The sequence below is a fragment of the Galeopterus variegatus genome, unplaced genomic scaffold (genome assembly GCF_000696425.1).
Source record: "Galeopterus variegatus unplaced genomic scaffold, G_variegatus-3.0.2 Scaffold4773, whole genome shotgun sequence".
Classification (NCBI taxonomy): domain Eukaryota; kingdom Metazoa; phylum Chordata; class Mammalia; order Dermoptera; family Cynocephalidae; genus Galeopterus; species Galeopterus variegatus.
Genome location: NW_007730884.1, coordinates 75,667 through 93,460, shown reverse-complemented (window position 1 = coordinate 93,460; position 17,794 = coordinate 75,667). Strand labels below are relative to the sequence as shown.

Genomic DNA, 17,794 nt, shown 5'->3' with positions numbered 1-17,794 from the left:
ACGAGGCTGCCGGAGCTGCTGCAGACTCGGGGAGGGGGTGGCGCTGACGGGCAGGGAGACCGGCCAATCAGGGGAGGCGGGGGGCCGGGAAGGCGGGGCCGAGGGGGGGTTGCTCGTTGGAGGGAGAGGCCTTTGTTATTGCGGCCCGGCCCCCACCCCCTCTAACCTTAGGCGTCCCCGCTCTTCCCACCCTGAACCTGGGGTCTGGGACACTCGTAAAACCCAGCTCCCTCCTCCTTCAAGTCCCTACTTCATCTTGGATGACTGCAGCCCAAGCCGACATCCTCACTGCAACCTCATGAGAAACCCTGAGCCAAACCATCCAGCTAAGCCACTCCTGAATTCCTGACTCACAGAAACTGCATAAGAAAATTAATGTTGGTAGTTCTATTTATTTTTTCTTTTTTCAAACGTTGGTAGTTTTAAACCATTCAGTTTGGATGTAATCTATTATAAAGTAATGGATAAGTAATACCAAAAACTAACTAACACAAATACTATTAACCTCCCCACTTCAGAGATGAACTATATTAGGCACTCTGGGTCTGAGAGTTCTGTTGTGGAATAGCTGTGATTGACCCCAGGCTGCTTGACTCTAGAGTCTGCAATGTAATCTAAATCCGATCCAAATCACAGAGGAATCTGTCCTGGCATACCTCTGATCCCCTCTGTATTCAGGCTTCAATGTATCCATCTGATAAAGGACGACTGGAGTAGACAGGGAATGAGGGGTCAAAAAAGGTGAGAATCACATATGGAGGACGAGATGGCTCTTGGAGCCCAACCAAACCTCCCTGAATGGGAACATTTTTCTGCTTCTAAAATGGAAGGGAAGGGCAGGCCCATAGCTCACTTGGGAGAGTGTAGTGCTGACAACACCAAATCAAGGCTTAAGATCCCCTTACCACTCATCTTTCAAAATAAATAAATAAATTAAATTAAATTAAGTTAAATGGAAGGCAATATTGCTAAGCACACAGAACCCACTAGAGAAACGACTTATGGACAAAAACAAAATCACCCTCACAGTCCTTTCAGCCATCCAATGTGAGGAAATGGTTCCTGCAGCTCAAACCCATTCACGGTCCGCACAGGGTCCCCCAACCCACTCCAAGTGGGGGGAAAAGCTCACTTAATGCCATCGAGCCAGGTGACAAACTCATAGGCGCTGCTGGTGGGAGCGTGGCATTGTACGTAGGACTCGGGAGCGCAGTCTACCGTGTTGAACACCACAAGGCTGTACTGGGTGCCCCCATACTGCGGGGGAGGAGAGGACAAAGGAACTTTTAATCTGGGACTACAGCTTCCTTTTACCTCAAAGAAGAAACTGGGATTCCCAGCTTCCTGTTCCTCCAGACTCACGATTCCTCGGCCCCCTCTTCCCTCCGACCTAGGAATCCAGGCCCCCAGCGCCCTCGCCTCTCAGACTCAGGAGTCTGGACTCCCAGCTCCCTCCTCCCTCGGACCCAGGAGTCTGGGCCCCCAGCCCCCCTCCTCCCTCGGACCCAGGAGTCCGGGCCCCCAGCCCCCTCCCTCAGAGCTAGGAGTCCGGCCCCCCAGCCTTCTTCCTGTGGGATGCAGTTCAGCTCCTTCGTCTACTTTCATGAATAAGTAAAATACTGACTGTTGGGGTGAAATTCTCTTCTCTCCTAAACCACAACCCTCATCTCCACGATAATAGAGGAATGGGGAAAAAAGGGGGAACCTGATCTTGAGGGTGGGATTGAGAGGAGAAGGTGATCCAGGGCTTAGGTGCAAAACATCCCAACTTTCCATTCTTTTGCTGACTTGGTTGTGTGACCTTGGACAAGTCACTTGTCTTTCCAAAACTTCAGTGTCTATCCCTTTAAGATGGAATAATCCCTATTTCCTAAGGTTATTGAGAAGAAGAGATCCTGAAGGACCAGCTAGCTTTACCCAGCATTCCAACCTGTAGTCAGTTCCTTCCCCTCCGTTTCACTTTGCATCCATGTACTAGAAATAGTCCACTCCCCAGGCCTACCAGGTAAGGCATCCCTGTCCCCTTGGCAAAGGCCCGAGGCAGGAAGAAAACAGTCTCTGAGTCTACTATATTTCTGGAGCAGTTCAAGGCAGAAGCTTCTGAACTCACCCAACACAGGGTGCTCTATCTCTAAAGTATATTTGTCATCAATTCCTCTCCCCTCCCCTCATATCCAATCTGACTGCAAGAGCCACTGGCTCTGCCTCTAAAAGAGATCCCCACTTTGCTTTTTCTTCTCATTCGACCCTGGTCTGAGCTGCCACCATCTCTCCCTCTATGACTCTGGCTGCAGCAGCCAGTGCTTTGGTCTCCTGGTCTCTACCTTTGTCTCCAACTTCAAATCAACAAGCACTTAACACGTGAAGCACCTGGGCCACTGGCTGCCTCAAGCACTCACTCAGCTTTAGCTGCCATTGCCCTCTTTCTGTTCCTCGAACAAGCCAAACTTGTTCTAGCCTCAGGGCCTTTGCACTTGCTAGTCCCTCTACTGGAATGGTCTTCCCACCAGATCGGCACATGAGTTTTTCTTATGATTTCGGTCTCACCTTTAAGAAGGCTTTGTTGATTGCACTATCCGAGGTAGCCCCTATTCCCAACACAGTAACTCTATGTCAAACCTCTCTGTTTTACAATTTCCTTATTTTATTTGTTCATTTGTTTATTTTCAGTTGCTCTCTCCCTACCCCTGCCCTACTTCCAGAATGTAAGCTTCACTAGGGCAGGTTTTTTGTTCAAAGCTATACCTCTAGAGTTCAACCTAATGATTGACACATAGTAGGTACTCAATATATATATATACTGCATGAATGAGCTGGATGGCTTACTAGCTACATTTAGACATATGGAGGGAACTAAGATGAAGAGAGGGGAAGAGACCCACCCAAGTTCACATAACCAGGTGGTGCAAGAGCTGGTGGTCAGCTTGCACTGGCTCAAAAGCGTTAATTGTTAAATTTTCAGGAATTTTGAAAGATGAATGTTAAGCCGTTATTAGTTTGATCTTGGTCATTGTGGGAGTATTTACACCGTGGCAAATAGCAAACACCACAAATCAGGACTTGTTATTTTCTGGAGAGCGGCTTTAGCAGCACATCACTACAAAATCCATTGTGATCCTGGCAAAGTGCTATTTATTGCTCTCCTTTGAATTCAGGACCATTCAGACTTAGGATGAGGACAGGAGCTCCCTTTTCCTGAAATGACCTGTTCCAGGCCTGATAACAACATGAGTGTCTACTATATGTAGACTTCTTTCTAAGCACTTTTAATGTATTATCTCTTTGGAGGGTCATGACATTCTTCCAAAGTGCATCTTGTCTTTATCCCAATTTCACAGATGAGGAAACAGAGACGGAGAATTCTTTTTTTAAGTGCTCAAAGCCATAGACGTGTGAGATACTGTGAAATATACATTAAATCTTTGTCCCTGTTTCCTGGCATACAAATCCTAATGTTCTTGGAATCTACAAACTAATGTCTTTTTGTGTGATAATGAGTTGACTGATGGCTGGCAGCATCTAGATAGCTTTTGGATGGGGGCTGGTCATTGGAAAAACCAAGGCAGGATTAGAAGGTTGGGACTTTCAGCCTCCCCAACCTCCAGGACAGGGAGAGGCGCTGAAGGTTAAGTTGATCACTGGTGGCCAGTGATTTAGTCACTGATGCCTATGTCACGAAGCTTCTGTAAAAACCCAAAAGGACTGGGCTTGGGGAGCTTGTGGATAGCTGAACACATGGAAATTCCTGGAGGGTGACAAGCCTGGAGAGGGTATAGAAGCTCCACACCCCTTCCTCCATAACTTGCCCTATGCATCTCTTCATCTGTATCCTTTGTAGTATCCTTTATAATAAATCAGTAAATGTGTTTCCCTGAGTTTTATGAGCCATTCTAACAAATCAATTGAACCCAAGGAGAGGTTCATGGGAACCCTGATTTATAGCCGGTCGATGAGAAGCCCAGGTAAAACAACTTGGGGCTTGTGATTGGCATCAGAAGTGGAGGGCAGTGTTGCAGGACTGAGCCCTCAACCTGTGGGATCTGAGACTATCTCCAGGCATATAGTTTCCGAACTGAATTGAATTAGAAGACATCCAGCTGATATCTGCTGCAAAATTTACGGATTGATTGCTGTAGGGAGAAATCTCCACTCACTTCTTGGTGACCAAAGGTCACAGAGGTCTTCTGTGTTGATTGTTGAGTGAGAGAATAAAAAAACTTAGTTCTTTTCCTCTATATCCTCAGAACATGGTAGAAGACATCTGTTATATTGCACCTGACAACAAACTTGTATCCATAATATGTAAAGAACTCCTACAAATCAAGTAAAATGATACTTCTCAATTTTTAAAATGGGCAAAAGAGTTGCACAAGCATTTTGAAAAAAAAAGTGATATCCAATAATCACAAAATGATACCCAACATCATTAGTCACCAGAGAAATAAAATCAAAACCACAAGGATATACTCCTACTCCCCTGCCAGAATGGCTAAAATTAAAAGAGTTGACAATAGCAAGTGTTCACAAGGATGTGGAGCACTTGGAACTCTCATACACCATTGGTGGGACCATAAATGGGCACTATTGCTTTGGGGAACTTTCTGTCAGTATCTACTAAAGCTGAACATCCTTTCACCCTATGACCCAGCAATTTCATCCCAGGTGTCTATCCATGAGAAATGAAACTACATGTTCACACAAAGACTTGCATATGAATGTTCATTGCAGCTTTATTCATGAAAGCCTCAAACTGGAAATAAAGCATATATCTGGGAGCAGATGAATGGATAAATTTATTATGGTATACTCATACCATGAAATATTATTTGGCAATAAAATGGAACAAGCTACCAATATGGGCTACAACATTGATGAATCTCACGGATATAATATGGAGTAGAAAATGACATACAAAAGAGTACATACTGTATGATTCCATTTATAGGAAGTTCAATACCTGGCTAAAATAATCTACAGTAGTAGGAGTCAGAATTGTAATTACTCTGAGTGGGGGGAGTAAAGGACGAAATACGTGGTCACCAGGAGGAAGCGTGCTACCGTGTACATGTTTACCTCCTGATCCGCATGCTAGTTGAATAGACGGAGATATAGTCAATCTGTAATATTCCCAGATTCTGTATTTACAAATTCGCCTACTCACTAAAATTTATTTCTAGCCCTCTTTTAGCCCATGAGTACTAAAATTTACTTCAGTACTCATGGCTTTAGTAGTTATTTGTGGACATGCACAGAGTGGCTAAAATTTTGAGTTCTGGACACACATGTTCCTAGCAAAGGTACAAGGCAACACTCTGCCTCTTGTCTCATCTCTCAAGCAGAGATGCCCAGAGGATGGAGACCGTGGGGGATGATGCAGTGCCAAAAGGTCTCTGGGGCCAGCTGGAAGAGTTGGAAGTGGCGCAGCTTCGGGTAAATTACTTCACACTTCTAAATGGCATTTATAAAATGGAGAGAATAGAATCTACTAGGATGAGTCCTTTTTTAGGATTCAAGATTGTAATCTATGTGAAGTATCTGTGCATATGTGTGCATTACCTCTAGCAGCAATGATTCAGTATTCACTAATTCAGTGCTCGTGCAACATTATACAACAGATTCCCACTATTAGCGGTAAGGTTCTCTGTATATGTTCTCTCTCTATGTTTGACACATATATGAGGGTATTTCAAAAAGCTCATGGAAAAATAGAATTAAAAGATAATACAAATCTTTCCATTAACTCTCTGAAGTACCCTCATATATACATGTATAAGTTCTCTACAGATAACATGTATATATGTTGTATATAAATGTATATATATTTGTATATGGTTTTGTTTATACTTATATATATTTCCATTAAGCTATAACACTTAACATCTGTGTCCTTTACTGAGTGTGTTTTAGACCTCAATACAAAGAAAACAGGGCCGGCCCAGTGGCGCACTGCTACAGTGCACCGCTTGGGAAGTGCGGCGGCGCTCCCGCCGAGGGTTCGGATCCCACATACAGACCGGTTCCCGCTCACTGGCTGAGCGAGGGGCGGGAGCAACACCGAGGGTTGCGATCCCGTTGCCGGTCCTGGTCTGGGGCGGGGGCGACACTGAGGGTTGCGATCCGTTGCCGGACACGGGAAAAGGAAAAGAAAAAATAAAAGCTCAATACAAAGAAAACAGACAAGTTGTCCCAGTTGACCACCTCCCATCCAAAAAGCCCTCTCACCTCTCCAGAGTCCTGTGCTCTTAACCACTATGCTATGCTATCTCTCGATATTGCTGCCCTTTACTGAATGTTTACTATGCTCTAAGCCATTTACCTGTATAGAAAACCCATGGAACTCTCGTGCAACCCATGCCGAGAGTCCTACGTGGCCCAGACTCCTACTTCTGGAAGAAGAACTACTGTTGTCCTCACTTCCCAGGTTAGGGGACGTAGGCACAGTGTGGGAGTACCTGCCCAGGGTCACCCAGCCAAGAAGCAGCAGATCTGGACGCAAGCCCAGGCAGGGTAGCTCGCACACTCAGATTTGTCCTTCTAGGGTTCCCCCAATCTGGTCCCCTTCCCTAGATGGGCAAGTGTCTGGCTCCCTCTTGGGGGCTCCCATGATGATCGGTAGCTTGGAACCCTGATCCGTGGCTGTAATGTAGTATGCTCTGCTTTCTATAACCCAGAAACGTGGGCTGGCACCCAAGACCTTTTAAATGGCTCACCTTTCCTGTTGTCTTTCCTTGTGCTCCCCATCCATCCAACATGGCAGACTATTTTAGGCTCACATGTCTCCATACTTTTCTCAGGCTGTTTCCTCAGCCTGAAGCATCCTATATATAGTGGCACTCACCCCATCAAGTTTCAGTGACATCCACAGGAATGACTTCCCAGTCTGTCCTAGAATCAGCCTCTGGGCCTCAGCTTGCCTACACTTTGGAGGGTGTTTTTTGCCTGCTCAGCATCTGTGGACCAGCTCTGACCTGGGCAACCCCTACCATCCACACCTGGGCCACAACCAGACCTTCTCCAATGTGGGCCAAATCCTGGCCTAGTGAGGGGAGGAAGACCCTTTTCCAAGTTTGTTCCTTCCTTGGAACAAACTTTTTCTCTTGTTTCTCCCTGAGTCGCAGGGTATTCTTTTGAGTTATCTTTTACACCTTTTAGATGATCAACAGTTAGAGTTAATAATTCATACTTGGCAGGACAAATTGCTTAATCTTCCCATACCTCAGTTTCTTCATTCAGCAAACGGGGGGTGTTAATAGTTCCCACTTCATAGAGTTGCTGTGAGAATTACAGGAGTTACCTAATGTGTGGAAAGCACTTAGCCCACTATCTGGCCCAGAGTGACAGTCATAATGGTTGACTGCTGAGCTGCCTCTTTGTCCATCTTCCATCCTCCCCATTACATTAGCTTCCTGAGACTGGTGTAACAAATTATCACAAATGCGGTGGCTTAAAACAACACTCATCTATTCTCTTACAGTTCTGGAGGCAAGAAGTCTGAAATCAAGATGTCCGTAGGGCCTTGTTCCCTCTAGAGGCTCTAGCGGGAGAATCCCTTCCTTGCTTCTTTCAGCTTCTGGTGACTGCCAGTGTTCCTTGGCTGGTGACCGAATCACTCCAATCTCTGCTTCTGTTTTCACATGACTGTATTCTCTTCTGCCTGTGACCAAATCTCCCTCTGACTCCCTTTTCTAAGGACACTTGTGATTGCATTTAGGGCCCACCCAAATAATCCAGGATAATCTCCTCATCTCAAAATCCTTAACTTTATCACATCTGCAAAGACTCTCTTTCCTTATAAGGTGAGATTCACAGGCTCCAGGGATTAGGACCTGATGTCTTTGGAAGCCATTATTCGGTCTATCACACCAGCCCTCCTCCACCCTCCATTCCTAGGAGGCTGACCTCAACTGACCATCTCAGCAGCTCCCTTACCCTTCAACTTCAGGGTGGGTTTGGCCAAAGAGACGCGCAGGCAGAATACTGCGAGGTGGCTGGAAAATACTGTCCTCCCCGCCAGCTGCCCTGCGTTGGTTCTGACATGGAAGCCACAATGCCTGTCAGGCAGCCCCTCTCCCATGGTCACAGTTCTCTACAAGTCTTCAGCTGTACCATTTCTCCCCCTGGTTTCTCTAGGATTTGGCAGAACCTGGCAGGAAGCCTTTCCTCCTGTTGCTGGTACCTGGGAGCCTTACCACCCCTTGTTTTCCTAACATCATTCATACCTCTGTAAATGGTACCTTTATTAGAAAATCTGCTTAAGAAATCCCACTGGAGAGGGCTGTCTCTTTCTGGCCAGGATTCTGCCGACATCGTGCTAATATTGGCTTTTCTTATTATTCATTGAGTGTTTTGCATTGTGCTAGAGGCTTTACAGGGCACAGGCCAAGGCCTGAATCCCACTGAAGACAATGCTTGGAAGGCTCAAAAGTGTAAAAAATGCTCAATTTCACATCTAATAAATTGTATAAAAATCTAGATGGCCACAGATACTTTTTTTTAACCTATTGGATGGAGAAAGATCAAAGAACCTGATAATACTCTAGATTGGTGATTCCAGTTGTTGACGAGAGTGACATTGACTACTTTTCTATGGAAAGAAATTTGACATGATCCATGAAGACGATGCACTTGTTCTTTGACCTGGAGAGTCCACACCCAGAATTTTCTCTGCAGAGAAGAAAAATGGATGAAGATCATCAATGTAGTGTTGTTTGCAGTACTCAGAGATAATATGTCAATGCCCATCAGTGGGGGCTGTGTAGATACATTATAGTGCATTCATACAATGGACTACTAGGAAGCTGTTAAAAAAAGTGAGGCTGCTGATATGGAACGTATTCTAAGCATACTTCTGAAAAGAAGCAGAGCACAGAACACTGTGAATAAGAAGAAAAGAAGTGTATAAGCAACGCATATGCTTGTATGTACACCAGATTCCTCTATACTGGGGTTTGTCAACCTTAGTACTACTGACATTTGGGGCTAGATGATTCTTTGTGGTGGGGACTGTCCTGTGCATTGCAGGATGTTGAGCAGCATTCTTGACCTCCACCCACTAGACTCCAGTAGCATCTTTTTTCCCATAGTCACGATAACCAAAAATGACCCCTGGGGAGTTACTGCTCTGTAAAGAAACACAAGGCACCAGGAACAGTTGTCTCTGGGGAGGGGAACTGAGTTAGAAATCTTGCTTTTTCATCTTATACCCTTTCAAAACTTGCTCATGCCAAACCTCTTCAAAAAATTCATTAAAACCAAAAGTTGGGAGTTAAAATAAGAATAGGAGATGTTAGAAGAGGTCCCACACCTTGTGTTTATGGGTTCTCAATGGGCCTTTGTTTGGGTTCCATGAGAACCACAGCAGCCTTCTGGAGAATTCTTCCATTGGCTCTTGCTCATCTCTGCCCTCTGCCTGGACCCTCCTCTTCCACCACCTTGTATGTCTCACCTCTTCAGAGAGGTCTTCCATGGCCACCCTGGCTGAGCAAGGACACCTGCCATTTTCTATCTCATTCCTTACCCCAACATGCATTTCCTTATTGCAGTGTATAATTGTCTACTTACATGTTCATTGTTTTTCCCTACCATAGACTCTAAGCTTCCAGAGGGCAGAGGCCATGTCTTCCTTATTCAGTGCTATGTCCTCAGGGACTGGCACACAGCAGGCACCCAGTATACTTTTGAAAGAATAAGTGAGTCCTTACTTCTCTCATTGACTAAACTCCCCTTATCTTCAAGGACTTTCCTCCCAACTGCTTGCTTCCCAGGACAAGGTTAGGTATGATTACCTACTTTGGGACATACTTTCCTTTTTTGTGTCAAGTCCCTGGAACTTTGCTGGGTGCTAATACTAGTAGCTGAAGACATTCACTGAGCAAGGTTGGATGGGGTGAGAGTGGGGCTCCAAGTACTGGCTCAGGTGTCCCTACCTGTGTTCAGTCAGGCAGGCTCTTTAACTTCTCTGAGTCTCATTGTCATTCTCTACAAGATGGGGATAATAATGACACCCACATCACAGGGCTGTGGTGGAGACCCAACTATGTGATGGTCTATGTTATGTGTCAGCTTGGCTAAGCTAGAGCCGTTAATTGTTCAATCAAATACCGAGAGAGGTGTTGCCGTGAAGGTATTTTGTAGATGTGACTGTTACCTGTAATCAGTTGACTTTATTGTATATATTCAAGGTGTACAACATGATGTTTTGATAGACATATACATAGTGAAATCATTACCACAGTCAAGCAAATTAACATATTCGTCACCTCACAGTTACCTTTTCTTGTTGTCATTGTTGTTCTAATCAGTTGACTTAAGGAACAGAGATTAACTTCAATAATGTAGGTGGGTCTGATTCAATCCACTGAAAGGTATTAAGAGCAGAATGGAGGTTTCCCAGGAGAAGAAACAATTCTGCTTCTGGGCAGTAGCTCCGGCAGCTGCCTGGGCACTTCCAGCCTGCCCCTCCTGTCTGCCTTTCCTATGGATTTCAGACCCGCTGTGTTAGACCATTCAGGCTGCTATAACAAAATACCACACACTGGGTGGCTTTTGAACAACAGAAATTTTTTATAGTCCTGGAGGCTGGAAAGTCCAAGATCAAAGCACCAGCAGATTTGGTGTCTCGTGAGGGCCCACTTCCTGGTTCATAAATGGCGCCTCTCACTGCATCTTCACATGGTGCAGGGGAGAACTCCTTATAAGTGCATTAATCCCATCCATGTACGTTCCATCCTTATGACCTAATCACCTCCCAAAGGCCCCACCTCCAAATACCATCACCCTGGGGATTAAGTCTCAACGTATGAATTTTGGAGGACACATTCAGTACATAGCACCTGCCTAGCCAACCCTCACAATCACGTAAGCCACTTCTTTGCAATGAATCTCTTAATATGAATCTACTATGGATTCTGTTTCTCTGGTGGACCCTTATACAAATGGGAGGACCCGTGTAACACTGTGCTTAATATATGGCCTGTCGTGGGCAAAGAGTTCAACAGACCTAAGAACTCCTGTTATGGTGCCCTTAACACCAGGCGGGGTACTGAAGAATCATCAACTCCTCTTCACCTCACAGTGATGCAGGGTCTCATTTTACAGGTGACACTGGGGTTAGGGGACATGGGATTGGCCCACACTAAGGGCCTGAGCTGGAACCCAAACACAGGTGGCCCAGCTCCATCACCTGAGTGGCCAACCTTTAAGATTCACGCTCTCATGGCACCCCCGGCAGTGACCCGTGGGTGGGGAGACTCCTACCCAGGAGAGGCAGGGACAGTAGCAGCCCTATCCATGGCCATTCTTAAAACCTAGCAGAGTACAGGGCACACAAAGGAGTAACTATCTGTTAATGGAATTGAGAGAAAGAGACAGACAGACAGTCTTTTGAAGTAAGATGGGAGGGGGATCTTAGACCTGCTCCTTGAGACAGCAAAGCCTAAAGCAACTTTGGGGCCCCAGACAAATCCCTTCTCCAGTCTGCACTCTAGCCTTCCTGTCTCTGAAATGGGAGAAGCAATCCTGACGGGCCTACCTCTTAGGAGCAGGCAGGAGAGGGCAGGGGTACCCCTGATCCAGCTTGGTTCCTCAGGCTGTGAGACCCTGGGAAGGACCCTCTTCTTTCTGAACTTCAGCTTCCTCATGGGTAAGGACAGGGGGATGGCTTCTGCTCATAAGGTAGGAGTGTGATCTTAGGGAGGCTTCTTAACTCCTCCTCTGTAAGATGGGAATGACAACCAGACTGATTCCACAGGGCTGCTGGATGGAGTGAATGAAGGCATGTGAGGGCTTAGGACATGCTCGGTCCTGGCCAGTTCCATTATCATGGTTGTTTCCATCATTTCCTGAAGGAATAGAGGAGGTTTATGCAAAACCATCTGCCCATGATCACCTCCTTGGATCTCCTCCTTGTAGACTTACTCATCAACACAACTGACCATTGACTGAGCTAGGAGTTTGCTCCAGAGACTCAGCCCCACTCTTTCATCCACAAAGAGAGTCCCAACTAATCAGAAGTGACGCCAGCCTAGACAGAGATACAAGCATCCTCTTCTAATAGGTCTCAGCGCTTTAGGCCATTTGGCTCCCACCCCTACCCGCACTGGATGAATCTCTATCCTGGTCTGGACAGGCATTAACCCATCTCATCTCCGTGTCCGTGTAGTGTGGCATCTAGAGGCCTTGGGGAAATGATTGCTAAATGAGCAAATGAAGAAAGGGAGGGAAGAATGAGAAATAGTAAAAGAGAGAAAGAAAGGAGAAACAATGGAATATTATTCTGCCTTAGAAAAAGAGAGCCTGCCATTTGCAACAACATGGAGGAGCTTAGAGGACATTATGCAAAGTGAAATAAGGCAGACACAGAAAGATAAATACTGCATAATCTCACTTATATGTGGAATTTTTTAAAAAGTCAAATACACAGAGATAGAGAATAAAATGGTGATTAGCAAGGATAGAGGGAAGGGGTGGGGAGAAAATGCAGAGATGCTGGCCAAAGTACATAACAGGAGATATGGAAAACCAACAAGTAAAGAGATCTAAGGCACAGCGTGAAGAGTGTATATGTGAGATTTTTGCTGAAAGTGTAGATTTTAAGTGGTCTTGCCATTACAATATCAAAAACAGGTAACCGAGATGATGGATATGTTAATTTGCTTGACTATAGTAACGATTTCACTGTGTATATATATATATCAAAATATTGTGTTGCACAGTTTAGATATATACAATGAAATTTTTTTTTTTAAAGGAAGGAGAAACAGAGGGGGAGGGAGGGAGAAGGATGGCAAGTGAGGTTGAGAACGACAGGGAGACAGGAGGTGGGTGGGGATAAACCAGAAAGAGAAAGAACTCCAAGGCAGAGTCAGGGAGGGAAAGAAAAAAGCACAGCGGTAAGCCCAGGAAATACAAGGTACTTCAAAAAGTTTGTGGAAAAGTAGAATTAAAAGGCAATACAAATCTTTCCACGAACTTTTTGATGTACCCTCGTTTGACCGTATGACAGAAGCTGCAGGGGCAGACGGGATCCCCACCATCACAGCTTTCTGAATGAAAGAATGAACGAATAAATGAACAGACGAATGTATGGGAGAGAGATTGTCACCACCTGGAAATCCTGTCCCCTCCTGGCTCCCTGGAGAACTACCACGTATCGCACAGGACTCAGCTCAGGCACTACTCTGTGCAGGCCCCGACTGCTATGCTGGAGAAGACACCTCACCAGGGCTTCCGCCGTGCTCCACGCGGCTCCAGCACCACACATCCTGCTCTCTCCCGGGCCATCTGTGTCTGCTGCCCCCACTGGTTCGTGGCTGACTCGTCTGCATCTCCTGCACTCCCAGAACCTGAGCAGGCATTAGACAGGGGTGTGGTCGAGGTTTGACTCAGCAGGCCTAGGTTGTCCAAACCCCGCACATTCCAAAGAAAGGTTTGGCCCTTGATTGGCCCAGGAGATCATGTCTAAGCCCTTGGGATATAATGGCATCCTACAACAAGAGGGTCTTGGGCCATGTGAGATAATCTATGCTAACAATGCAATCGATGATGGGGTCCTTGGGCCACATTGTATCATTTTGACCTCTAGCGGTGCTGGAGACTGAGTAACTAAAGTCAGTCATGTGGGTGGTCATCCAGGCCTACATAAACAACCTCCAATAGAAACCCTGGACACTAAAGCTCAAGTGAATTTGCCTAGCTGGCAATACACCATACCTGTTGTCATGCGTTGTTGCTGGATAATTGAGTGCTGTTCGTATGACTCCACTGGGAGAGGACAGCTGGAAGCTTGTGCCAGGTCTCTCATAGACTCTGACCTATGCACCTTTTCCCTTTGCTGATTTTAATCTGTATCCTTAACTGAGCATAACAGCTGTGCTGAGCTCTGTGAGTCCTAGTGAATCATCCAACCTAAGAGTGGTCTTGGGGACCCCTGACACACAAGGCTTCAGAAGGAAGTGAGCTCTAGTCTCCTCTGGGTCCTCTGCATGGGCTTCCCCTATGAGTCTCATGACTACCCTTTAAGTTTGTGATTCTCAGACTGGTTCAGAGAGTCTGAGTGACTTGCTGAGAGTCACACAGCTTGGCATTGGAGCTCTGTCTGTCTGTCTTACCCCATAGTGACCTCTTATGTCTTTCCCTTCACTCTGGGGAAAGAATTCAGCCCTGTAACCACTTCTTGGGAGACAATTCCACTTTCTAACCTCATCTTTATTTGTAGAGCTGCTGCCAGCTCCCTGCTACTCCCACCCCACTTCCCATCCACGGGGATGTTACATTTTTCTGGAGTCGGTCACATTTTTCCTGGAGTTGGTCTCCTTGTCTCCACGATCCTCTATGTAGCAGAGCATGGGGACTTTGAAGTCAAACTCAGGCACATTGTCACTGTCATGTGTATCCTTCAGAGGAAAAGGGAAGCTGGCCAGGGATCAGCTCCTCTCTTATTTTTCCTGAGGGTTGGCTGGGTGACAGTTGATGTCTGTTTGTAGAGAAGCTTTGCCCAGGCCCAGCCTGGGGCACCTTGTTTGGCTCATTTCTCACTGTCCTCTGCCCCCTTCCCCCAAAATGCTGCTCACCCTGCCCTGCTGGAGCACTCTGACCTCCATCCTCCCCCAGCGCCAATGCCTCCTGCTTCTGATCCTGTGGCTTCCCGTGCCTGGCATGCCATCACCCCTCCCTACATGTCTGCCCAGCTCAGGTGGCAACCCTCTGGCTCTCCAGGCAGAATATAGCCCTCCCTCTCCCAGTGCTGGCCCCTCACTCCCCCCAGTTGCTTCCTGGGACACAAGCCTGGCCACATGGGGCTGTGACAACCTGGAGGTTCTTATAGTCAGGACCAGGTCTGACTCCTCTCTGTGTCCCCAGCTCTGGGCCTGGCATAGGAGAGTCCTCAGGGAGATGTTTGTGGCCACAAGAGAAATACCTGGAATGTTCTTCTCTATCTAGGGAACTCTTCCTCATCCTCCCAGACCCAAGCTCTTTCCCAGTGCCTGGGGATTCTGGTTGTACTTGGCAAGGTGTCTGTGTTCTGAATAACTTCACCTGCTTTAGGCGGGAGGTGGGTGTAGGAAGAGGGCACCCCCCCAATATCTATGCTTCTAGTTAGATTTTTAAGTGGGGGGTCTGCATATGGCTTTTCTTTGACCCAGACCTTTTAAAAAACATGTTCTCAATTACTAACATGTTTGAATCAAGAAATTTCACACTGAAATCTGGATCTGTGGATTTTCCTGGAAAAACATACTCAGAAGAATTGGCAACTCCTGTGTTGCCACTCAGGACTGGGGGTGGGTAGGAGTAGGAGTGGAGTTCGCTGCTGTTGGCCACACTTCAGGAGGGGCCCCTGCTCTTAAGACGGGCGCAGCCCCCACCAGGCCTCCTGCATTCATTTTGTTCCCTGCCTGGCTGCTGTGAGCTTTTGAGTTGCAATCTCCGCACCAGTGTTATAAGATCAGGAGAAAATAGTCAGGGACAGGGACTCTAGGGGTCCAGGGGCCCAGGATTCAGGAGTCCTGAGCAGCTCACAGTCTTGCTATGTGGCCTGAGGTACAGCGAGCCTCAGTTTCCCTGTTTGCAATGTGGATGTGAGGAGGACGGAGCCCCATGGTCCCCCACGCCCCTGCAGAGATTCCCTCTGGGGTTCTGCAGTGTTTCAGTTTCTCTCTCTGTGGAATTCTGAGGCTGGTTTGATCGATGGCTCGCCATTGCCTAGTCATCTGGGTTCACAGTGGCCCGTGTGGCCTCTGCAGTAGTGACAGTCTGTTTCCAAGCACTGCCTCCCTCACATGTCCTCCGTGTTTGGTCACTGTTTGTATGTGGTGGCCTGCCTGCCCATGCGGCTTGCTCCTTGGGGGCAGGCATAAGGCGTGTTCCCTGCATGGCCGACGTAAGGCCTGGCACAGGGGAGTCCCCGGGGGATGTTTGCTGAGTGGACAGGTGGGGGCCTGGCAGCAGGCCTCTGGGTCTAGAGCCTGAGATGGAGCCATTGTTGTGCTCTGAAGCTCTGTGCAGGTCTGACTGGGCCAGTGAGGCCACGTGTGTGTCACAATCCATGTTGGAATTCACTTGTCTACTCTCTTCTTTCTCTCTGAAGAGCTCTAGACTGCGGGAGAAACAAATGCTGTGTTCCCCTGCCTTTGGGCAAGCCCCTTCCCCTCTCTGGGTCTCCCACCCATGAAGGGATCCACCTAGCTCCTTTAAGCCTCTGTTATGGGCTGAATTGTATCCCCCTCAAATTTCTATGTTGAAATCCTAACCGCCAGTACCTGAGAATATGATCACATTTGGATATAGAGCCTTTACAGAGGTGAATAACTTAAAATGAGGTCATATGGGCGGGCCCTAATCTAGTGACTGCTATCCCTATAAGAAGAGGAGATCAGGACACAGACATGCACAGAAAGAGGACCACGTGAGGACACAGGGAAAAGACGGCCATCTACAAGCCAAGGAGAGAGTCCTCAGAAGAAATCGACCCTGCCGACACTTTGATCTCGACTTCTAGACTCCAGAATTGTAAGAAAATAAATTTCTGGTGTTTTAAGCCACGCAGTAGGTGGTACTTTGTTATGGCAGTCCTACAGACTAATAAAGCCCCCCTTCTACTATTTACTGTCCTCTTTTGGCTGGGCGACGCTGTCGATGTCCCAGTGGGCCATCCACGGGGCAGGGGCTGGGGCTCAACCCTGACAGAATCCTCACCATCCGCAGGGCAGGGCTTGGCTAGTCCAAGGGGACCTCAGCATGAAGGGCAAGCAAACCTGTACAGACTCCCAGATAAGACCCAGCCCTGCTTCTCCATGCCAGTGCCACACATCTGATGGAGCTACATTGCTGCTGCAAGTGCAGACCATCTGGGCTCTGGCACTGGGGCTCAGGTTGGCAGGTTTGGGGCGTGCAGGTTGGGGGGTGGGGCAGGGCTAAGAATCTCCATTCTTAACCAGTGCCCCCTGGTGGCAAGTGGGGTCTGGCCTGCAGCCCTGCTGGTTGATGGCTGGGACTCAGATTGGCCGAGAGACTTACCTGTAGCCCAGGCTGATGGGGTTTTTGCTTCAGACTCCTTAGGTATTTCTGGCTGCTCCAGTAACTCTGGCTTCTTGAGGGTCAGGGACTCTTTGGTCTTGGAAATTTGCTTTTCCTCCCACCATTTAAGCATCTTCATTCTAAGGCAAAAAGCCCTGTGGTTAATGCTGTGCTCAGTCTCTACCCCCAAGAAGGGGCCCCAGGCTGGGGGCCAGAAGACCAGGCTTCCTCCCCTTGCTGGCTCTGTGACCAGCACACCCCACCCCACCCCATCAAATGAGGATATGAATCCCTATTTCCTTGGGTTGGACCCTCTTGCTGGCCTCTTGGCCTCTGGTCTTTCCCCCAGCTGGCCCCAGAGCTGGCCCTGCACCTACCCTGCTCACAGTTCTCCCATGGTTCCCCAATACCTGCAGGACAAAGTCCCAGACCTTCAGCCCAGTGGCCCTTCTTTCTGGCTGTGCCTTTTCTCCACTTCTCTTGCAACCCCAGAATGTCTCAATATGTATACTTTCTGGTTTTGGACAGGTTTTCTTTTGTTTGTTTGTTCGGTTGGTTGGTGTTGCTTTGGGGTTTTGTGTGTGTGTGTGTGTGTGTGTGTGTACTTTCTTCTTTATCTTAACATTTCTGGCATATTACCTTTCAATTCTATTTTTCCACAAACTTTCTGAAGTACCCTGGTATGTCTGCATATCAGTACGTGGGGAGCTTCCTCGGTCTTTTCGACAGCTGTCTGGTGTTCTGTTGTGTGGATATACCATGAATCTTATAATGGTCC

At 47.3% G+C, this 17,794-nt stretch overlaps 1 protein-coding gene across 1 annotated transcript in view; it reads right to left on the bottom strand.

Annotated features, from left to right (window-relative positions):
• Positions 1-1,128: 1,128 nt before the first annotated feature.
• Positions 1,129-17,794, bottom strand: part of LOC103603746 (sialic acid-binding Ig-like lectin 10) — a 32,517-nt gene continuing 15,851 nt past the window's right edge. The window contains exons 5-6 of the mRNA XM_008588324.1: positions 1,315-1,390; positions 1,129-1,257 (exon numbers count right to left, since the gene is read on the bottom strand). Of these exons, the coding sequence (XP_008586546.1) occupies positions 1,129-1,257; positions 1,315-1,390 (205 nt within the window). The remainder of the gene's footprint in view (positions 1,258-1,314; positions 1,391-17,794) is intronic.